Source organism: Uloborus diversus, chromosome 3 (genome assembly GCF_026930045.1).
Source record: "Uloborus diversus isolate 005 chromosome 3, Udiv.v.3.1, whole genome shotgun sequence".
Taxonomy (NCBI): domain Eukaryota; kingdom Metazoa; phylum Arthropoda; class Arachnida; order Araneae; family Uloboridae; genus Uloborus; species Uloborus diversus.
In genome coordinates this window covers 169,792,180-169,817,739 of record NC_072733.1, presented here as the reverse complement: position 1 = coordinate 169,817,739, position 25,560 = coordinate 169,792,180, and the positions used below count along the sequence as shown (strand labels likewise).

At 32.1% G+C, this 25,560-nt stretch overlaps 1 protein-coding gene across 1 annotated transcript in view; it reads right to left on the bottom strand.

The window, feature by feature from the left end:
• Window positions 1-25,560, bottom strand: part of LOC129219048 (RIMS-binding protein 2-like) — a 147,774-nt gene that overhangs the window by 110,234 nt on the left and 11,980 nt on the right. Inside the window, exon 3 of the mRNA XM_054853367.1 lies at window positions 8,881-9,021. Coding sequence (XP_054709342.1) covers window positions 8,881-9,021 — 141 coding nt within the window. The remainder of the gene's footprint in view (window positions 1-8,880; window positions 9,022-25,560) is intronic.

Genomic DNA, 25,560 nt, shown 5'->3' with positions numbered 1-25,560 from the left:
CCTTTGGGACTACGCTGATTTTTAAATGTTTTGCTATTAATTTCATCAACAAGTTTAAATATGCAAAAGCATATGAAGTGAATGAAAACCTTTGTGCAACAAAGTAACAACAGTAAACAACATCTAACAAGAACAAATTAGCAAACTGATTACGGACATGTGTTTTGGGGTTTCAAGAAACCCCCTTTTTTAATGCAACGAAGTGTTAGTTTTAGGTTTTAGGATGAAAAACAATTCGAGTCAAAATCATTTTTGTGGTGTATCGAACTAATTGAACTCCGCTATCGTAATCGTAGTGACGTCAGAAGCCACTGACGTCACTGGGGAAAAACATCCTCTCGGACCAGAGCAGATAGGAACGAACTCCGGAGATGTGCGCATTGCGACACACTCTGTCTTGTATATAGTATTATGTATATAGTAAATGTAGCAATTAGAATTGTAAAGTCTAGTATTATAATGTCTGAATGGTCAATAACCCATTACATGTTCCAGCGAGCATAGGTTCCCTAAAAGGAACCATAACAATTTTTCTCCGATTAAGTTTTATCCTAAAGCTCCCAAATCGTTAGATTAAAAAGGGGTACTTCAAAACCCCGAAACACGTGTCTGCAATACGTTTGCTAATTTGTACTTATTAATTCGTGCTTGCTTTTATTCTTAATAAATAGATAAAACACTCATATGACGTTTGTTTTTCTTACTGTGACGATACAGCGATTGTAAAAAATAAAAAAATAAAAAACACTTTTTTCTTTTTTCATCTTTTGATGCTTTTAACGATGTCAAGTAATTCTTAAACCTGTGAAGTATTATGGCGCAAACCGCATATTTCATTCGACGATTTGTAGGATTTCTAGGAATTTTTAAGAATGTCAAGGATTTTTTGGACATCCTGTATATTCAAAGGTTTCTGCTTATTCAAGAGTTTAAAAAATATTTTTGAAGAACTTATATGGTGCTTTGCCTTTATAAAAATACGGATATCTGATATTATTTACTATCTAAGTAAGCTGTATTGTTTAAATACAGGTACATATTCAAGTCATTAATTGAACAAGTTTCTCAAAATCAATATGTTTTTTATATGCAGGAAAAAAAATGTATTAGTGAAGCGTCTTAACGATGCTTATTGTGCGGCAGATGTCCATTTAACAACATCCACAAGTATTTTATTACACACGTGGGAGTTCTTTTTTCAGAGAATTAGAAACTGGATGGTTTTAGTAATTACTCAGAATTAATCGTCTTTTAGCGTGCCAAAAAAAAACAAGAAAAAACTGTCGCTTCGAAATGCAAAAACTGCGGTATTTAGTAGAAGGGGGAAATGTTTCAGAGTGCAACGCTTTTCTTAAATGAAAATCCTTTGTGATTTACCAGAAGTTGTCATAGGTTAGAGGCACCAAGGAAAAAAATCCATGGGTAATTAGTATTTTCCACCCAATGCATCACTTAATCACATAAATGATAAATTTATTTGTCACCCACTTGGCGACAAATTTGGCGATTTTTTTTTTTTGGTTTCAATTTGACCACTGTTGGTGGAGAGTAAACTATTGAATCACACTAAAAAATCCAATAATGGGGAAATGACATTAAATTGGAGTAAAAGAAATTCATGGGATGCATACATCAGCTCGTTTAATGTAGAATAACGAAAATTCGCTAGATCATGACTTCATTGCCATAACTATTGATAAAGCGTCATCAACAAGCATTTTCTTATCACGAAGCAACAGTGCACGTTCAGCAGAATGTTGTCACACACACACACACACAAGACTACTACTACTACCTACCTGTTTTACCCAACCACGGCGTAGTCAAAAAGACGGGTTATAATTTTATCAGCCTGTATGTTTGTATTTACGTATGTTCCACCGTAGCGCCTTAACTATTTATCCGATTTTGAGGAATATTAGGTGTCAATCGATTCCTTATTTAGGTCCGGGTAACATAGGCTGCATTTTAATCAACTTCCACAATAAGGTCAAATTTACCTTTTAAATTTCGAGTTTAACAGATTTCACTCCTCCCCCCTTTTTTAGCGCGAGTTTTAAATAAATTTTTAAATAAAACTGTAACTGCCCCCCCGCCCCGACTACGGGAAAAACACCAAGAGGTAAAAAACAAGTTAGGTGTTGATTACTAGTACAGTGAAACCCCTCTATTACGGACACTAACGGGACAAACTTTTTTGTCCGTAAGAGAGGGGTGTCCGCTTTACAGAGGTTTTTTTAATTTAATTAACTTTAGTTATTTGTTTATGTTTTTTGAAATCTTAAATGAAATATGTGTGAATTCTACTCTTTCATATGCATAGATTTTTTTTAATTTACTAGTTTTTACCAACATATACATAATAAACAATTATTTTATCAGGTTAAATTCAAATATTACAGTTTTGCACACTCAAAGAGATTTAAATAACAGGTTCGCATAAAAATTACATACCTAATTTGTACTTTTAAAAAATTGTTCGATTGATGTCTGTTGATATGTTTTGATCGATGAAAGTCTTTCATTTTCGAAATGTATCTTAAGTTCTTGTACCAAGTCTAGTCCTTTAGGATCGTTGTGTTTAATTGAAAATTCCCTGAGTCCATCTAATACGCTTAAAGCTTCGTTAACATTTTTAATTGTTTTAACGTCTTTTTTTACGGACAGTTCATCTTCATCGTCATCCTCAACTGTATGATCTTCGTTAATTTCGCGCACTATGCTTGCAATTTCTGTTTCGCTTTCTTCAGTGAAAACTTGGTCCTCGATGGGAGCATAGTCTTCAGCGGTCACATTTGTGAACCCTGCTTGTTGCATTAACGACTGCAAATCGGATCCATCATTGTCACAATCAACTTCGTTGTCAATTTCCTCTGTGGCTGATCCTTTTTTGAATCCAACGCGATTAAAGCAACTTACTATTGTTTCTTTTTTAACTTCCTTCCATGCGTGCTTAACCCAGCTGATTGCATCCAACACATCAATTGTTTTGGACAATTCGCTACTTGTTTTAGTTTCTTCCATTTTATTGATTAAATGCTTCATAACTAGTTGTCTGTATTGAATTTTAAATGCTTGAATTATCCCAGCATCCATAGGTTGGCATTTCGATGTTGTGTTTGCTGGCAAGAAGACTATTTCTATATTTTTCAAGTGAAAGTCTTTGGGATGGGAGGGCGCGTTGTCCATAAAAATAACAATATGCCTTTTTTCTCTCCCCAACTTCTTATCAAACGTTACAAGCCAATCAGATATGACACTGGTTGTCATCCACGCTCTTCTATTTGAATACCAGTCTACAGGTAATTTTTTATATCCAGTCCTTTAAAACACCGAGGTCTGGCTGCTTTTCCGATGACAACTGGTTTTAATTTTGTACCATCCATGCTGGCACCCAACAAAACTGTTAAGCGTTCTTTGGAGATTTTGCCACCAGTTCAGTTTTCTTTCCGTAAAGTTAAGGTTTTATCTGGCAGAGCTCTATAAAACAAACCGGTCTCATCAATGTTATAAATGTCACATGGCTCGTAATTTTCAATCAAACTAGGCACTTTCTCAAACCATTTCTCGCAAACGTCAGCATCCACATCCATGGATTCACCACATATTTTTTTAAAAACGATATCATGTCTCGTTCGAAAACGATCTAACCATCCATTGGAAGCTTTGAAATTTTCTATACCCATTTCAGTAGCTGCTTCTTTCGCCTTTTCTTGTAAAATAGGGCCAGAAATCAGAATATTTTTGCTTCTTGCGGACACAAACCATTTAAACACAATTTCATCCACTGCAAGGGCATTACTTTTAGGAAAATCTTTTTTCTTCTCTTGGTTTCCATTTATGAACCATTCTTTCTTAAACTTCTCTTTTCCTTTTAATATACAGCAAATTTGTGTGCGTCCCACACCAAACTTTTCAGCAATGTTCCGTATTCCAATTTTATTTTTTTCTGCGAAATCTATAACTTCAATTTTTTCTTTAAGAGAAAGAGTACGACGCTGACGATGAGTATTCAGAGCCATTTCAATGAGAACGATGAAACAACTGAATGCTTTTACCCTTAAGTTTACTTTATGATATTGCATTGGCTTTACTTTTACTCTCTATAAAATATTTTTGTTAGATGGCGCGTCAACTCGGCTCCACTTAGACACAACACGCCTGCTTGTTAGTCATCTGAAAAGGAACAAGGCAACGGGGGAGGGTGGGGGCATACAGACAGAAACTTGCAGAATAATCATTTTCTCTTTTCTTTTCTTTTATTTTTGACGATTTGATGATGTTTTTTGGAATGAAAAATGCATTTCGGTGTCAAGCTGAAAATTTTTTGCTACGCAGTAGATGCAAAGTAAAATTGCAAAAAAATATTTTTTTTATCTCCGTATAAGCTGGTTGACTTTGCATTAAATGAAGCCTTTCAATGGAGTAGCTATTTAATTCTCAAGTTTTAAATACTATCCGCAAAAAAGGATATATCAATGTAAATGACTTCGAAAAGGGTGTCCGTGTCCGTATTTGAGGGTGTCCGTACGAGAGAGGTTCCTTATACATTAGGTTTAATGTCTCTCTGCCGGGGAATTAAAAACTGTCCGCATAAGAGGGGTGTTCGCATTAAAGGGGTGTCCGTTAGGAGGGGTTTCACTGTATATTCTTATTAAATAAGATCAATGTTTTATTATCAAAATTTTCTAAAAGTTTGATATAATATCATTATAATTTAACTTACTATTATTGCATATGAAACTACATTGCCAGCTAGTTAAGTGTGTATTTCTCACGCTTTGTATCACTCGTTTTTTTTTTTTTTTTTTTTTTTTTTGTTGTTGTCACATCAGATTAAAACGGAAAATATTACATAAATGAAAAAAAAAATAAAAATAAAAAAAAGTTTAAGAACTGAGACCCAACTACGGCAAAAAATAAATAAATAAATAAATAAAATAAAATAAAAATAAATAAATAAATAAATAAATAGGTAAGAAAGGAAATAGGTGCTGTTTGATATCGTCATCTAATTTATGAAACAAGTCATTTCATATGCTAAATATTCCTATTTATTTAGTTCTACTGAAATCCTCTGTCACTTCTTTATTAATCTATTTTAATATTATAAAGAGAGAGAGAGCGCATTTTTGTATGTTTATATGTTCGAGGTAATCTCCGAAACCACTGCAACTATTTGAAAAATTCTTTCGCGATATGAAAGGTGCATTCTTACTGAGTGACATAGGCCATAATTTATGCATATATGTATTCATAATATTTTTTTTAATCAATAGTTTGTCTTCGCTACCAGTTTCTGTTTTGAACTGTTTTGTTCTTATATACGTAGAAATGGACCTCGATTGCTCCGCATCAGCAATGACAGAGTAGTTGAAGGTTCTCTTCGAGCTGAATACTGAGGATTGAGGAATGGGAACTCTTGAAAGTAAAAATCAGCGCAATGCAAGCATGAGAATCGCCAAAAGCTTTTCATGTGGTTGAGGCTGCAGACGATGGGGTATATAGCATTGTATTAGCCTAGGACATTGAAAACAATTTAAAGTCGCAGAATGTTTACGCTTCAAAATTCAGTTAAATGGCATAAAACTGAGATTCTCCTCGGGTGAATTAGCTTTTGAATTTTAGTAGTGCTATAAGTAGTGTATAAGGTAGTGTTGTGGAAGATAGACAATAATAATCCGTGTTTCTAAAAGTTGTAATTTTGCATGCATTTCGGGATATCCTTTAAGGTTTTTGATTCATACTGAAATCGAAATAGAAAACATCTGTTAATGAATTCAATTAAGTACATTTAGTTAAAAAAATTCTCAACTGAAAGAGTAATTGCACACAATTATCGCACTTTCAAAGCTAAGAGGTATAGCAACAACGAACAAAAAACATCGGATAGGAAAGAATTTGACAAAGAAGAGGAAAAAAGAAATACAAATTATGTGTAGAACTATTCATCTTAATGACCGTATTTAAGCATTTAAAGGCGAAAAATTAATATATATAGCTCACAAATATCCTATCAAAAAGGAATTGCAAAAAAAAAAAAAAAAAAAAAATGAAGGCATGTGAAAAAAAGAAAGTTTTTCAAAGAAAACGAGTACAGAGATTGAAAGGAATTCGGGATAAGTACTCGCCTCTTAGTAGAATATATAATATTCATCCTAATATCTAATCTGAATTTTTTCACATAAGAATTCATTTGGAACATTTTCGTTGTCCTACATATTTCCAAAGTCGTTTAACAGTTAAAAATTATGCTAACCTAACAAGCATGTAAAGAACTCTGTCTTATGGACGACGACAAACATTGGAAATTCACCTTAGTTGTTACACGTAACTGTCTGACTCTACTCCTAAACTCAGAGAATATTTTACAAATATTTTAACTTTTATGTCAACTTTTAGAACATATTGCTTTATGGCAAACACTTAAAAAATATCTCTGTGACGACATATAACAAGGAGAGCGTCAGTAGAAATTCTATTATTGTTTTTCAATGTCAAGCTAAATAAAAATTGAATGCAAAATTCTCCAAAGGTCTTTTTCAAATTTACGTGATTACATAATCCAATGTAATCTTATGCCATCACCATCATTAAACGTACAACTATAAGATACGTAAAGACACGTTAGTCTCTCTTGATTAGGAAATGAGGTAAATCAATTTGTTTCAAATCTCACAAAAACAAAACAAAAAAATATTCTTTACTAATGATTTTCAAATTAAAATGTACTTTTGTAAAATTTATTTAAGACAGATAGTTTTTTAAACCGAACTAGGTCGGGTCGGACCTTTAATAATGTTATAATTCAATTTAAACGCCGTAGTCGAGCGTTGTCAACTACAGTTAAAAAAAAAAAAATCTGTACTTGACAACGCGCGATTACGGCATTTGAATGTAATTATAATGTTATTAATGTGACAGTGGATTTCAATAGAATTAAATAAATAGGAACATCTGACACATCAAATGACTTGTTTTATCAATAGGACGATGATATCAAACAGTACCTGCCTTGTTTCTTACCTTTCAATGTTTCTTTCCCTTAGTCAGATTTCAGCTTTTCACAGTAATTTTTGTTTCTTCATGATTCACTGTAGTTTACTCGAATGAAAAAAGTTGTTGATTGTTTTTGAAACCTAATTTATGTAGTTGTCTAAATAAAAAGGAAAATGTCATTGCGCTCTGTCTTTTTTCCTGTGATTTGGCAACCTATAAAGTAAGATTTCAGCCCAATAAAGCCACTCCGGTGTCCATTTTGGAATATGGGAGTATCTAGTGGAAGATGTGATTCTGTGCTGCTTATGATGCACATACGTGCTCGCACTGTGCGCAGGAGTGACCAAAAAACAGAAAATAACGAATTATCACTACCCCGAATCTGACAACTGATCTTTATCTTTCAAATTTAAGTAAAAATGGCATTTTTGATAATGTTTTGAAAAGTTTTCCTCTTTTATTTGGCTTGATTGTTTTATTGCGTTTTTATTTGTGTCTTCAACCCTGCGTGAGGTAATCCTTCCCCAGAGCTGACCTTATTGGGAAACCATGTTAGTAAAGCCAAATCGTTTAATTTTTGTTGAAACTTAAACTTTCATTTTTTTCCTATTTTTTCTGATTAAGCTGATAAATGTGCAAAAGTTGGACCCCATTGAATCACGAATGAGCGAGATATTAGGTCGTGAACTATAGAGTAGCCCTATTTCGACACTTACCTTGCGCATTTTACTCATGCACTTGTTGATTTTTGCTGTCATCCCTTTTTAAAACAAAACTACCTGTAGATTCTTTATTTTGAACATGTATGACGGGGAAATATATATATATATATATATATATATATATATATATATATTTACAGGAAAAATGAATAAAAGGAAAGATCTTGGTTGTGCACACAACACAAGCCTCACTGTAAAAAAATTTGTGTAACCTTACTCCATAAAATCGGTGGCAGTTTAGCTGCCTCCACTTCACTGGACTAACTTAACTTATATAACTGGTGTAGATTAACTCATCATTTACGGAAAGCTACATCACGGTTATGTAACTGTAGCGTAACGTCTCACTCATTTCTATGTAAGGTTACATCACAATTTTCTGTATGCTTACAGAGAAATTGCTTGAAAGGTTACACATTAGCAAAAATTAAGCTTTCATCTGACTTTATTGAATGATTCATCAAGTTCATCCTTTTTAACAACCAATATACACCAATTATTTTAATATGCAATATTAATTTATTTTAATGTAGAAACAAGACATTTTTATTGCTCTAAGAGAGGAAATGACCTGAGTCAGGTCCGAACCCTGATCTCACTGGCTCGCAAAGAAAGAGCGTTTTACCGCTCGGCTACCCAAGTGGGTTTACTTTCCGCTAATAAGAGTTTACCTGCTCTGCGCCGATTCTGATCTTTACGCATACGCTTTGAATTCGACTGAAACCATAGTGCAAGGTTCCTCCAACAATTTGAGTTTTTAAAACAATGCTGCTACACACTTCAGAATTCGTGTAACGTTACACCCATTAACACACACACTCTCTCTCTCTTTCTCTTTGGTAACCTTACACATTTTTTAAACAGTGCTCGATGATAGTTACTTAATTATAGACTTGCTGTAATTGCTTTTTGAGAAATTCCCAGAATCCAAAACATGGATGCATGGTAAAGAAAAGTAATCTTTGAATCTTATACTTAGAGGCATGAATTATTCGTTCAAATAACAGAAGTGACATTCAGTAGAACTTAATATGAATCTTAAGATAAACTAATAACGAAGTTTCTCATTCCAATTGCAAATGTTTCGATTTTTATGTTTCAGAAAATTCTTTAACGCAGGGACAAAATTATAATCAGAACTGAATAAAGCTAGATTTACCTGCGTGGTGTCTTGAGGTACTGGTGGAATATTCCAAGAACATTTTGCTTGGCTTCTTTGCAATGCTTGAATCTCCAAGCTAAGTTCTTCTCGAAGGACGCTTTCCAAATCACATTTTTTCCCCAGTTCACGAACTTCAGACTAAATAATAAAAAAGAAAGCAATAAATGTGATGATCATGATGTAATAACATTTAAAGTGTTTAGAGGCAAAAAAATAATCTGTGAATTAAAAAAAAAAAAGCAATCATAAGTCCAAAATGAACGCATTCATTTTTTCTAAAAAAACTTCATATACTGAAACATAGATTATACTTTCAAAAGGTTATACTTAGTTCATTACAAAACTTGTATAAAAAATTTATTTTTTCGTTTTTAGAGTAAATTCATACCCTCAAATAAAAACAGTAGTGATAACACAAATATGGTTTTAGTGAAGTACTTGTATTTTTGTTATTAATTATTTTTTCAAGTGAATAAATAAATAAATAAACGGATAAATGAACGAAATGATAAACAGATAAATCAATAAATAAATGGGTAAATAAATAAGAAAATTTACTAAGAAAATAAGTAAATGAATAAATACATAAAAGAATTAATCAATAAATGAAGAAACAAATCAATGAATTCTGAATCAATTCAAATAATGTAAAGCACCGTGGGGAAAAGTTAATAATGTAAAAACATTACATTATTAATGAACATTACATTATACAATGAACATTTCCCGACATGCACTAAACGAATTCCACGGCACATTTTAAAATCAAAACATGTCTAATATTTAATAAGCACTACGCAAAACATAAACAGATCTCATTTAATATTTGAAATGTTTGCAAATCGTTTTCTCATTTTGTAACAACAAAAAATATTTCTGATAGCGCAAAAAGCGTTGAAACATCAGTGTAAAATTTTGAAAATCATCTGTATTACCATACATTGTGATACTCCGAGGTAATTAATTTGGAATTAACTGTATGATCAATAACGTAGTTAAAATATTGGCAGATAGGTAGCGCTGCTAATTAGATAAAATATTTTACCATTTCATCTTGCCCCATACTTTCCTATCTAAAGTTGTAGTGAGCAGAATATATTTTCGCATGAACATTAAAAGGCCTCAGCAGTTCATTCTGAGAAAATCAACAGACGCCATTTTTACTTTGGACTCATTTTTAAACAAAGTTAGAGCAAGATACTTTCGTCCAGTGTGTTTAGCTATTATTTCAAGAAGATATTTGGGGATTAACAAATTAAATTAGGGAACGTGTAATTATTACTTCCTTTTACAAAAAAGGAAGTATTGTATTCGCGAAAAAATTTTCACTCAAAAATCGCCCTTAATTTCCATTTTGCTCACCCCCAAATGAATGTTGAGTTTTTTTTTCGATTCGACCACATGCGGAAAAGTGCCTAAGAATGTATAGACACGCGAAATATCCATTTTGACCATCACCGAGGTAATTACAACGACTTTTCTCGTGACGTCTGTATGTATGTGCGTATGTGTGTATGTGCGTATGTGCGTATGTGCGTATGTGCGTATGTATCTCGCATAACTCAAAAATGGTATGTCCTAGAAAGTTGAAATTTGGTACATAGACTCGTAGTGGGGTCTAGTTGTGCACCTCCTATTTTGGTTGCATTCGGGTGTTTCTAAAGGGGTCTTTTGCACCTTTTTGGGGGGAAATCATTGTTAATTTCGATGCAAACTCAAGTGGTGTTATAATTTGGCGGTCACTTGGCGATATATCGCCAGTCTTTTGGTTGCCAAGTTTTGTCGCCAACTTGGCGAAAAATTTGGCGATTTTTTTTTTTTTTTTTTTTAAATCTGCTTTCAATGTGGCCATTGCTAGTGATATTTAAAGAGTTAGAGAGAGAATCCCATTAAAATTGCAATAATAGGGAAATAGCATTAAATTGGTGTAAAAGGAAGTCATGTGATGCACACATCAGCTCGTTTAAAAATATTAATTGGAGATCTTGATAGAGAAGACATCAGATTGTTTCAAATGGCGGAAGAGAACACTTTTTAGAGTTACGTTTATTATTACGAATTAATCTCGTCATTTAGTCCATGGTATTTCTCCTTTACTCTCTTACAATTTTTTTACTTCTCGTTTCAGTGTAAAATAAAGTGTAAGAACGTTCCAGTATACATAATAATAGCTGTCTAAAGTATTTTTTAACGTTATAATGAAAGATTAAAGATTTTAAAAGGTACACAGTAAAACTCCGAAACGTCACACATTATTTCCGAGCGACGTTACGGGATTTCACGCTTTTCCACCAGTTTCCAGTGAAAATCGAGTATTTTTGTGAAACAGTTTTCTGAGTTGCTTCAAACTACTTAAATGTAGACTTTTCAGTTGTGAAAGATAGTGTTAGCTACCAGTGTCGAAATATACTATGCGTTTTCATTCAAGCGTTTTGCCTTCTGCCCAATTACAGCCCGTCCAGATCGACTGAGCCCCAAATGAAGGCGGAGTGAGAATAGGCTTTAGAAAATTTATGCGCGAAAGTTAATTTATTTCACCCACAATTTCGTGTGAGCTCGAAAGGGAGTGAAGAGTATTACTCCCGTACTAGCGAATGTTTAAAAAATGAATTAAAAAGAAATATTAAAATACTCAGATCACTTTTTTTGCACATTTTCTACATTAAAAAAAAAGGCTAAGTTTCGAAAAAAATCGAGTTCCTAAAAGAGGATTTATACACGATTAAAATTTTTGCTGTAGGATCAAACATTAACATTTTAAAAATTGTACGAGCTCCTCTGATCAAAAAATGCAACATGAGAATGAAATGCCCGAACCAAGAGCTTGTAAATATAAAAACAATTTGATTCACACAGGACTCAAAAGGTACCAGGCTGGAAGGCGAACTTCAATTTTCCTTTAAATTAGTTACCATCAAATTTTCAAAATTCATTTTTTAAATTAAGGTGAAGTGGTTTTAGCTTCTGGGTAGAAATATATTTTAATTTACATGTTTTTAAATTCTTAAAGTTTTGAGTTATAATGCGTTTTTTGAGAGAATATTTCTTTTTTTTCAATCACATTCACTTTATTTCTAAAACATTTAAGAGATTATCAATAGAGTAACATTTTGATGCTCTACTGTATTATATTATTTATATATATTTTTAAAATATTTTCCTGATCAAGTTAAGATATGGCTGCGCTGGATCCAAAATGAATTTATATTATTTTTTCTCTTTCAAATTAACACTTACATTTAGTTGGTTAACTTTTTATTGTTCCAGAAGTAAAAAAAGCTTTCCGTTAACTCTTTTAATATTTTTTAAAAAAAGATTTAAATATATGGATAAATAATACTCCAAAGAAGGCCTAAAAGCTACAATTTTGAAATTGCATAATAAAACTGCTTACATATAATTTTAGACGGAACATTCTTTTTGGTATGTATTACAAAAAAAAAAAGTGTAGAATTTGATAAAACATGTTAAAAAATAAATAAATAAAACAGGGTGCGCCGTAAAGACACACGACCGAAATGGAACTTTGACGGAATGCATGACGGGAAACATTTTAATTGTTCATGAATTACTTTTGAATTGCACAGATTGTGTTTGTCATTCCCTCATTTTCATAAAATTACATACAGATGTGTCACTGTGCATCATCATCTTCGTTCTAAAGAAGAGAAATAGTCGTTTTCGTGGACATACTAATATAGCCTCACAGCGCAATTGGACTCCCCAAACCCATCGGACTTCGGATCGAGTGCCGGCCAATACGTTTCAGGGATATTCGGAACGGCATTGTATATTTTAATGAATAAAATAGATTATAAACAGCGAGAATGTCAAACAATACTCGAAATGCGTTTCTTATGTACACATGTTTCAACGAATGCTCTGCTGATAACCAACAGCTACGCAGTTCAAATACAAATATGACGTCCAGCAAAAGGCTCTTGGCCCAGCTAGGCTGGTCCTAGTCAATTTATTAGTCCCCAATGAAGATCAATGGCATTCTTAAAGCTATCCACCCTCTTGCTCATTACCACCGCTTCCGGTAAGCTGTTCCAAGTGCCCACAACTCTACTAAAGTAGTAGTTTTCCCTTACTTCCAGGTTAGCCTGAAATTTAAACAGCGTAAAACAATAACCATTCGTCCTGCTTTCATGGCAAAAGTTTAATCCATTAACATCAATCATTTTGATAAATTTAAACAACTGAATAATGTCCCCTCTGATCCCCCTTTGCTCCAGGCTACACATATTAAGCCTATTAAGTCTCATATCATAATCTAAATCTGAAAGTCCCCTTACTAGTCAAGTTACCCTTATTTGAACCCTTTCCAATACACAAATATATTTCCTCAGATAACGCGACCAAAACTGCACAGCATACTCCAAATGTGGAGTTCCCAGCAACTCCCAAATGGGGGTTCACGAATTCGTGGATAACGAGAAAAAAAGAAAGTGAAAATAGCGTATATGTGACTTTTCGTCACAAAAAAAAAAAAAAAAATAATAATAATAATACTATGCCACTTCCGTCTCCCAAAAGTATACCGAACAGAATTTCAAAGCCCTCACATAAAAGGTTTCACTTCAATAATAAGAATTAATACAAAAATCAGTCAAACACATCTAGCCAGAAAACTATGTAAATAATCAAAACTTAAGTATGGTCACCCTTGCACACCCCTCATCTAAATCTTTTATTTAAATATGTAGGTGTAAGGACGAGTAAATCTACTGTAAAACATCGTTTATTTGTCATACGTGCAAAGGACTGATATAGAACGATTGATAAACACAAAGTTGTTCAACCAAAACTTTAATAAATAATTGTACTTCTCTAAATGCAGCTTGGTTAATCACGATTTCTCAAAAATTAAAACTCTAAAGCGTTTAGGTCTCCTACACACGAGTCTGTTAGTTGAATCAACTTTGCGAAAAAGTTGCCTGTCAACTAGTTGACAGGCGTTTTTTACTGGGTTTATACGAGGCAAATTAGTTGAATCAACCTTTCTTCTAATAATTTATTCGAGCAACTGCTCCACGACGCTGTTAAAACTGAGCCGAATTGACTCAACTAGTTTTACTTGTGTGTAGAGCGTACTTCAGGCAATGTCCTGATGAGTTGAATCTACTAAAAATTGATTACACTCATTGGGATGAAAATGGTAGCAGCGCATGTGTCTGGTGTGCCTGATGAGTTGACTATCTTGTGAAGAATGCCGGGTGATTCCTTCATTTTTCTACCTAGTTGCACATCCTGTTCTTCCCATTCTTACACATCCGTCCGTTCAAAAGTTGATTCAAGTAAGTTGCCGCGTGGAAGGAGGCCTTAAGGATGTCATGTTTTCTGAATCCTATTTTTAAAACAGCAAGAGTTATAAGTTTAAAATGAATTTCCGTAAGATGCTGCACTGTTCTCTATTTTTTAAACAACTGACAGCGGTTTTTAAAGAGGAGACAAAAAATTCTAAATAATTCTTTAATCATGTAAAATAATTGCACGGAAAAAATAATTGCAATTTTATTTTTTCCGTGAAAAAGTCCTACGCTTTTGAGAAATTTAAGGATTTTCAAAAGCAGCTAGAACAATGTTATGGAAAAAGTGAATGGACTTGGAGAATGGAGTGTTAGTTATTGAAAGCAGTTTAATAATTCCTTTTAAATCTAGCTTGATTAACTGCGCCATTATTAAAGAGAAATAATGAAAAAAATATGAATATAACAGAAATTTTGGTCATTTTAGAAAGCGGGGAAACTACTCATAATCAGCGTTTTTTGTTGCATAAATAAAATAGCGCATTGTTAAGTTGGTTACAAATGATTTGAGATTGTGATGAAGTGAAGTAGGAATGGAAATGACGCAAAAAGGAAAGACGAAAAAACAGTTCGCTGTTGTATTTGGATGCTTTTTGAGCGCAACATATATATTTGATTAAGAATTTAGGTTTTTGCAGCTGATATTCTTCAGTGCGAAAATGAACACTGTAAATGACCCGATGCATAACCCGATGTTTGAATTTCCGCTCTCTATCGCAAATTGCTTCGCGCGAGTCAGCAAGTTTGACAAATTTAAATGAATAATTTCTCATGGAGCATCAAATTTTATTATTTTATGGAAACTTTTATCTAAACTACTCAAACAAACAAGGAACAGTTGTTAAAGCAAAGCGAGTTAAATTGTACACCAGCTAGTTATGATAACGTAATAGTTACATTCGTAACATATGCGTGCATTGACGTGACAAGATATTTCCTAACTGGAAGTGATTTATAGTCTTCAGTGTTGTAACTAAATTAGCCTTTCCTGCGTCCAGCTGTATTTCGTAATACCAATCCTCGTTACATTGCAGCGCTGGCTTAAATTACTGATATTCAAAGGATAAATACCCCTTGACAATCATTGTGTGCATAATGGAAAATGCTTGCAAACTGTAAGGATTCAAGCGTCATCCAAATGAACGGCATTAAACTCAGACATTGGGAATAGACACATTATTGATTCAACAATTACAAGAACTTGAAAATTGAGCTCACGTAAAGTTCTGAATCACAGATAATAAACTACTACTGAATTTCGTTCGAGTCAGAGTTAATAACGAGGAGTTAAATATCTGAAACCAAAAGGCATGCGAACCATTCTTGTTCTCTGCCAATCAGTGACAATTGTTGATTCTGATCGTTATCTTGTAACTACAAAAACTTAACTTTTAAATCTTTGCGAAGCCAACTTTGTTCGTTAAAAACTTGAAGCGAAATTCTATAGAGTCAGTTGTGGTAAAGGGAATTAGATTTTCAATGTTTCAACTTTAGATCCTTCATTTTCTTTTGGATGTATTGAGATATAAAATTTTGTGACACAAAGATATAAAAGACTACATTCCCTGAGAGTAACTGGGTGTATATTTTTTTTTATCCCTGTTTGTTACCAAACTGAATCTTCTTTCCTTTTACCCCAGAGGTTAAAGAGGTAAATTAAAATATCCTATTTAATTGACCCCGAAATTGCAAAATTAAGAAAAAGTTACAAAATAAGAAATATAGCTATCACCAATCATGTAACTTAAGGGTTCTCTTATAGAAAAGACATTTATCTAATAAGTAGCTGCTTTAAAAAATATCAACATTATAATTACATACGAGTCAAAAGTAAATTGCTGTCGTATCAGTTACTGTCAACAGTTGCTATGACATTATACGAATAAATATTGAGTACTCTCTTTTATGTCGAAAGAGCACGGACAAATCATTCTATGTTAAATCAATTTTTAATGCTGGAATAAGAAGCAACGATTCAGTAAAAAATAGCAACACGAGACTGAGCTAAAGAAACTATTGTACACCCAACAACGCACACAAGTTGTCGAGGGCTAAGATTTTGTGGCTGTTGCAATCAGTCTGAGGAAATTATTATATTCACTGATACTGCACCCAAAAGAATAATGCGAATAATGTAATCTCATTTAAGCCTTATATTTAGTGTAGCAGTTATTAATGAAATGGTAAAATGCAATAATTTCACTGTACCCTTCTCTTACAGCAAAGAAACAAAGTAGCACCGTAAGATTTATAAAGTTATGCTTCAACTTCATTGTAAATGTCGTATTTTTGGGTTAAAATAAAATACTTGTCTTCCGTGCTTTATGTTACTGTTCATCAATCATATGTGGCCACGTTAGTCAAAGACGCAATCAAATTTATCTGTTTTCTTGGGGAAATAACTCTCTTTCATAGATGAAGTAGGCAAGAAAATCCTTTTTAACCTGAAAAGCCTTTCTGCTGGAACAGTTTATTGTAATGGAAAGTACGGTTCTGCATCAGTAAACTTATTTTTACATTTTTCTAGTAGTTGGACATTCCTACTAAAGATGTCTACACGCATGGAGAGATTCAGAATCACCAGTGAGAAGAGATCCTACAAGCAATTAGGGTAAAATTGCTAGGGATGACGATTTTTCGAAGAATGATTAGAGCTCAATTTGTAAAAATTTGTATCATTTTCCCCCAAAATAATTACGTTGATATATTAATTTTTAATACCATTCAAATCAGTAAAATGACTTTAAATTTAGCAAAACAATTTAGGCAGACAATTTATCAAAACAGAGGTTGGATTATCAGTTTTTCATTCCCTTAAAAGCAATTAAAAGAGTTCATAAAAGTAATTTGCCGAAAATTACTACAAATGATGATTCTTCGGAGAGTGATTAGAGCTCAGTTTGTAAAAATTTGTATAGTTTTTCCGATATAATTGCAATATTATATTAATTTTTAGTGCCATTCAAATCAGTAAAATGTCTTTAAATTTTGCAAAACAATCTAGGTAACCTATGTATCAAAACAGAGGTTTGTTAATTAGTTTTTCATTCCTACAAGCAATTAGAACAGATCCTACAAGAATTAGGGAAAAAGTACTAATGCTGATGATTCTTCAAAGAGTTATTAGAGGTCAATGTGTAAAAATTTGCATCATTTTCCCCAAAATAATTACATTAATAAATTAATTTTTAATACCATTCATATCAGTAATATGTCTTTAAACTTTACAAAAATCTAGGCAGCCAATTTATCAAAACAAATGTTTGTCTATCCCCTTTTCGTTAATGTTCGTTTTTATCTGTATATACTTGGTTGAAATTACGTAATATAGGGTTCTTCTTGTTTTTGGCGCTTACAACTAATGCAATAGAGGAAAAAAATATCAAGCGTTAAATGCAATTTGGGATTTTGGGATTAGGATCATTTCAGCTTAAAAGCTATGAATTTTAATTAAAAAAAAATGGGGAAAAGGTTTGTTTAGGCGAGATGCCTCCTATTATGGTTTAAATCAAAAATGACACTAGAAAAGACCTGTTTTGCATTTCAAAAATCAATTATTTGCTCCTTAAGCTAATAATAGTTTCGATTAAATAATATTATATCGTCGTGAGTAGCAATCGGCACATCTACTGTTTGTATCCGAGAAAGAAGCGTGACTTTTTTATTTGACTTGATTTTTTTTTTGCTATTTCATTTTTTTTAAACTTTCATATTACCTTCAGTTTTTTATATTCCAATCATAAATAGTTGAGCCAAAATATCAAGTTTTATTTATTTAATTTCAATGTTTTATTTTGACAATACTTAAGTCATTTTATACTGTTTCTATGTTTGTGACAGATAGTTTCTATGTTTTTAAAATGGAAATCTTTTAAAACAATTTGTACTTATTAACTCTTAGCTAATTACAGTATACTTTTTATGTTTAACATTATGAAAGTATATACTTCATCTGACATATACGCGTGACCTTTTATGTTGGTATAGAGGACGCGCCCCCAGAGATGGAGGGTTAAAGATAATATTAGGAATGTTTTCGAGATGGATGAAGTAGAAAAATTATGCTTAAAGATTTTTAAGAGAAATATGTATGTGTTGTATGTGAACGGTTCAAGAAAAATATCTGGCAACTTTTTAGAGCATCCATTAGCTGCAAACGATATTTTTGCTAATTATTGCTCATAGTTTGAACTTTAAAATTTTGTAACTTTTTTCATGAAACTTTTGATTTTTACTTGTTGAACCTATTTTGAGATCTGTACTAAAATTCTAGTAAAAAGTTTGTCACAAAATGTCACGCTTTCCGCTCTACACTTCTTCTAGCACTATAATATCAATAATTGAGGCAGGGGCATTGAAAAGCAGGGGTGCCAACTTGGGGGGTGTGGGGGTCATGACGCAAACTGCGCTATTGAAATTTTGGGGGAGAGTGTGTTGACGGACATTTTTCTCATTGGGCGGAGGGGGGGCTCTTGCTTTGGGGGGGGGGGGGGTTCTTAGTGCTATTTATGAGCGGGAGGTGCGCCCTTGTTCTTAGGGAGGTGGCGCATCCTTGAAAAACGGTGTAAGTCAAAAGAAGAGATTTTTTTACGCTATCAAAAAATTAATATATAATAGTCTCACTAATAATTTAATAATGTACATAAGTGTTTTCGGATTTTCAAAATAAATTATTACTTTACAGGAAACCTGTTCTGATAAAAATTATGCACATTTAAGCCTTTTTTTCGATTCTCCGGCAAAATTTGATTTTTTGGGTTCACGCCCATTCCAGTGTCAGAGTTCCAGCCTCAATTGTTCTTTATTCTTTTCCCTAGAGTTACATGAATTGTATTTGAGATTTTGAATTTTTATTATAATTTATATACAGAATTAATGAACGCTACACATTGACTGTGACGAACGTAACCGCTTGTAACAAACACAGCATCTTTCGAACATTTAGTTAAATAAGAAATAACTAAAGTGTACGTTTTAAATAATTAAACATTTTTAATATTATCGTGCAATATTTTGTCATTGTACAAGAATTATCTCGATTTTTCAACACTAACTTGTATGATTTCCTTTGGTAGTATGGTACAGAAAAACGACAGCTCAAAAGAATAATTAAGCAGAGCAAGAACGCCAGAAAATGAAGTAAAAAGCGACAGAAAACATGCGAATGTTATAGAAAAGTTAAAGTAATGATAAAAAAATTAAGAAGAAATAGACTGAGGCATCGAGAATGCAGAAGATAATGCATCGCAGAGAAGCTAATAAGTTGTAGGGTAGACCGGGGCACGTTTACGTTGGTTTTTTTTCAATGAATTTTCTTAATTTATGTTTTGATTTAGGAAATTTTAGACATAGCGGTTTTATAAAGTAGTAAATGGAGTCCAAATTGGTATATTTAGATGTTGCTCAGCTTGTGTTTTTAACCATTAAAAAAATATTTTTGAGTCCAAGTCGGTTGCGTAAACTTGCCCCGGATACGGGTCACGTTTACGCATATTTATTTTGGCACCTAACATCGTTCTGTTAGTGTTTTGAACATTATGTCTTACCATCTTTAAAATAAAGCAAATTTATTACAGCCTAAATAGTGCATAAAGTAAAAGCTGAACGGGCATGAAGACAGCACCACATGATTGTAAGATATAAGATATGAATTCGTAACTCAATTAAAAATTAAACGGTGATTTTCAAAACTAAATAGCCTGAAAATACTAAACAGTTTTGAGACAGTTCGGAGCGAAAAAAGAGTCAGCGCACGTTTAGAAGTAAGACACAGTAAGAACGAACGTAAAGGTGCTCAGACGTAAACGCGTAAACTTGCCTCGTCACCAAGTTTGAATTTATTTTTAACGTGCAAAAAAAAAAAAAAAAAAAAAAAAAAAATTTCAGTTCATACAAATACAATTCTTAAAAAAAGGATAAAATTCTAACCTTTTTTATATATTTGTTCTTTTTTAACTAAGTATTATTTTTCACAATAAGCTCACAACGTTCAACTCAAAATGTACTCGACTTGGTAGAAAGCAGTTTATTCTTTCTGCATGCTAGACCGAAGTCGACTGATGCTCAAAAACTTGTTTTTACTAAGGAGCAGCATCAATATGTTATGACTGTTGGCTCTCCAGTTATTATTCGTTTTGAAAAAAAGGGCACTGCGTAAACGTGTCCCGATCTACCCTATTGTTTATTAAATATAACTTGTATAGAGTTGCAAACTCAAGTAACTTTCTCAACATACCAAATTTATGGATATTGGATGGGCTCAAAAAACAGTAATGAGTGCTATTCCAAGTAAACTCAGAAAAAAAATGCAGTCTCTATATGTGATTTTGCAGAAAAAAATGGAATTACTGTAGCAGAAAATGGAATCAAAAAAGCTAATGGAAGAAGACTTCTTTGTAAAACAAATCTTAAAACAAAAATATTTTATGAAGAGGATTACGTTTGTTGGCAGTTATTTGAAAAAAAGATGGTCTGCTTTTGCGCAATAAAAACTACGAGAAAAGTAAATTTGTACAAAGCAATACAAAAAGCATAGTATTTAAATTCATGTTGTAAATTTGAAAAAAAAAAATCTATGCGACGAAGTACCAGTGCTTATTTATTAGTTTTTTTTCACATACTTGTTCAAGATATCAAAAGAGTCTATTTTTGATATGTTCCATTCTCAAAGTTACGTTTGTCACCAGTCATATCTTGAATAAAATTTTCGTTTATGTTACATAATATGCAATAATAAGTAAACTTTTGCATGAAGAATAAGGTTAAAGATTGAAAATAATGTAATATGTTATTTTCTGAAAAATAAAATTTTTAGAGAAAAACTTTAAAAACTTCTTTACAAAAAACATCTTTTAAAAAAGATTAAAAAAAATATTTTTAAAAATCTGTAAAAGAAACAATTTTAATTTCCATTTATAAAAGTATTTTAAAGAACATTAATCAAATGGGTATCTAGAAGATGGGCATATGTCAGGCTTTAAGCGTAGAATATATGCCCTTCTTCTAGACAATCACTGAATTAAATCTTATGCATTATTGCCAAAGAGTGAAATAACGTAACCCTATCCTACATTCCGACTTGAAACAAATTTTAAATGCAAAATGTTACATGTAATATCCTATAAGTGTTGCAGTCTTATTTATAATTCCACTAATTATGAAATAAAAAATAAATATGCAGTTGGGTTTATCTCTAATCTCGGGGATTACTCATCATAAGAAGGAATAAAAGAGTATGGTCAAAGGATGAAGAGTAATTCTGATCAGATAAAGTAAAACGCAGCATATCAAAAACGAATTGCTTTCATTTCCGTTGTTTACGATGAAGCGGAAATACTAAAAGAGAAGTGAGTATATATATGAAACAAAGCCATTCGTGTAAATTGAACTGCGCAGTCGCATAACACAGTATAAAATAAATTTTAAAAAAAGCTTGATTAAAAAGGTTTAATAGATCCACTGAACGATTTTGGAATAATTGGTAGTATGATAGCAATAGCCATTAAAATGTGAGAGGTTATGTTCGCATCACTCGTTTCAAATTATACTGGAATGTGAAAAAAATTATATATATATATATATATATCTTAATTTTATATAACTAATGCGTAGGGTAGACCGGAGCACGTTTACGGGGATTTTTTTCAATGGATTTTCTAATTTTTATGTTTTAACTTAGGAAAGTTTAGAGATTGCGGTTTTGTAAAGAAGTTAATGGAGTCAAAATTGGTATATTCAATTGTTGTTCAACTTGTGTTTTTAACCGTTAAAAAAATATTTTTGAGTCCAAGTCGATTGCGTAAACTTGCCCCGTCCACGCGGCACGTTTGCGCATATTTATGTTGACACCTAAAGTGGTTCTGTTAGTGTTTTGAACATAATGACTTACCATCGCTAAAATAAAGCAAATTTATTATAGACTGAATAGTTTGTAAAGTGGAAGCTGAAGGGGCATGAAGACAGTACTATGGGTCATTCCATACGAAATGAGCAAAATTCGCAAAAAAGTGGTGGCCGCATGGTAACAGATTTTTATGAAATTTGGTATAGAGGTTCCTTTTATGCCTATATAAAAATATCTAAAACATTTTTGCTTAAAATTTTTTATTTGAATAGTTACATGCGATTGAAAATTGGTCAAATTCAACAGCATTCTTATAAATGCTAAATGTTGCACTTTTAAAGGCTTGTATCTTATAAACTATTTAATGAAAGCATAAAAGTTATATGTTGTTGCAATCTATGGAGTAGGGTAATTAATCTGATATCAGTAAAATTTTCAAAGTTATTATAGTTAACTTTTAACCGAGTTTCAAAAACGAAAAATATTTCAATTTTCTCATAATTAAGCATTTTATTTTTTAATCTCAATCTTTAAGGAATGCATTAGATTTGACGAAATTAAAACCCAATAATGTGCTAAGTATCATAAAATAAATACCTTACTTTTGAAGTTGTATTTTTAAGTCCTTAATATTCAAAATCAGTTTTAAACTTAGTGACATTTTGTAAAATGATGATTTTCCCCTTCACATACACACAAAAATTCAAATGAGGGAAAATTCAGACAACTTTAAAATTTTACAAGAATATAGAGCTGTGTTTCTACTAATTGCTTGAAGAAACTTGAAATTGGTTTTCGATTTCCAAACGTAAAATTAAATTCAGAAAAATAGCATTTTCTTTCTGTTTTATGGGTCAAAATCCATACAGGTTCAACGGATGGGTGCAATCGACCATTTTTAATTTTTTTGAAAAACATATCCCTAAAAGCTGCACATGAAAGATGTTTAAAACCACTTTTATTTTTTCTCTCAACTGGACCTTTGATTTTTTAGAGGTCGTCAAAAGTGATTTTCGTAGTCAAAAATGGGACTTTTAGACCTTTCCATTTTGGCCAAAATCTATTTGAATTACATTTATGACAGTTAATTTAACGCTCTGATGTTAAAGTGCATAAGTTGATAGTTTTACATGCTGAGTTACGTAGCTGTAAGTTAATAATTAAAATAATGGCAACAGGTTAAAGTTCAAGGCCAAATGTAAAAATTTTACTCATTTCAAAGGGGAATAACTCACGTAGGGGATGGAAACACACAATGAAATACGGCAAAAACTAATCACTGGAACCATGCTAAAAAGAATATGTAACTGTTGCTGTGTGTTTGTGTACCCTTTATAGATTATAGCTCCTCAAACATCGGAAAAATGAAAAAATGACATTTTTAGACCCCTATAAGCCAAAAGGGGATGGGATTAAAAATAAAATTTTCTGGCCAATTGAATATTCCATTGAATTACTATACATGTTATACATATTGTTTTTTTTTTTATTTGTATCAAAAAGATACAAGTCTTTGAAATTAAGCAATTTTGCTAGTCAATTCACACACAAACAGAAATAAATAGTGTGAAAACTTCATGGTACCTTCTTAAATCACGTATGTTGTGCCCTATATAATACATTATACTGAGAAAACATATCGTAATTTTCAAAATAATTATTTTAATTTGATAACTTAGAAATATTTGGACATGAATGAGTAAGATAAATAAATACCTTTGTGCTGAACAGTAAAGTAAGAAAAACAACGTTAAAAAAAGCACAAATTTGCCGATTACAGCTGTAATTGGCAAATTTATGAATGAGTAGTTTATACTAGATGGAACCTGTATGGATTGACCCTTATGTGAAATTACGAGAATTCAAAGAACTAGATAAACGACTAAATGATGCAAAAGCGAGTAAAACTAACATTTATTTCAATTAAAAAAAATGTACATCTCAGCATGAACTTCATAAACATGCTTTTGAGAAAATGAAACACGAAAGAAATGATTAGTTTTGCTAAACTTACAAAATAAAAAGAAGTAACTAATAAAATTTTACCTTAGTTCAAGTTACTCTTGTAACAAAAACTCGCTGATACCAATGATTAAAATTTAGTAGCATCTAAAAGACACTTCAATATGTTACATAAAAAAATGAGTAAATTTAGAGCTTTCCCTCATCTCCAAAAAAAACATCTGAAATAGAGGAAAAAATGAAATTTTTGGAAATTTTCGATTTTTTAAAGTACAACTTCGTCATTAAGAAATTCATAAACAGTTACTAAATTAGAGCAGATAGTTAGTTATAGATAGTTTTTCAATCTGAATCATTTTTACTCTTATTTTTTCATTAATAGAGCTAAAAGAGTGATTTAAAGTCTGAAGTAAATTGGAAAAATTTCAATCTTTGTTAATATCTCAGATTCAAAAAAAGATCCGAATAAATTTTACTTTGCTCTTTCCCAATAGAGATTTGTTTGTAGAATGAGGAAATATTTATTTTGTAAGTGTAGGTTTGTAACTTATGAAGTAATGGAGTCACAAACTGGCAGCAATGAACTCTGAAAATTTAGGCTTAGCGTGAGCATCAACTTCTAATTTCAATAACAAAGCAACAAACAGTTTTTAAACTTCCATACCTTGCATTCCCTCATAGATATGCATGGTTTACCTAAATAAAAATTTTCATTGAAATCTGTGACATGTCAGCCACAGCTGATTTGCTCATTTCGCATGGAATGACCCTATATGATTGTAAGCTATAAAATACGAATGTGTAGCTTAATTAAAAATTAAACGGTAATTTTCAAAACTAAATAGCTTGAAAATACTAAAAATGTTTGAACCGGTTTAAGTGAAAAAAGTGTCAGAGGCACGTTTAAGTAGGACACAGTAAGAACGATCGTAAAGGTGCTCCGACGTTCAACGCGTAAACTTGCCCCGTCGCCAAGTTTGGATTTATTTTTAAAGTGCAAAAAAAATTAATAACATTTCAGTTCACACACATACAATTATCAAAAAAGGATAAAATTCTGCTATTTTTTATATATTTGTTTTTTTATAACTAATTATTATTCATTCACAATAGGCTTCAAAAGTTTAACTCAAAACTTACTCGACTTGGTAGGAAACAGATTATTTTTTCTCCATGCTAGACCGAAGCTCGACTGATGTTCAAAAACTTGTGGGGATATTTGCTAGGGAGCGGCATCAATATGTTATGACTGTTGGCTCTCCAGTTATAATTCGTTTTGAAAAAAGGGCACTGCGTAAACGTGCCCCGGGGTCTACCCTAACATGTTTAACGTTCAGGTAACCAGAATGTTTTTACTATTCCCTATTGAAGTAACAAAAAGCAAAATTGAAAAAGGTTATGGGAAAAAATTAAAATATAATTCCACTAAGGATTATGATGTTGAGACCGCCGTTTTGAGTATTAAATTAAAAGAAGATTGTAATACTGTACTTTTTTCAATAGAATGATCGTAAATTTAGTCAGTATTATTGAAAAGCACGGTTAAAAAAAGGAACAAAT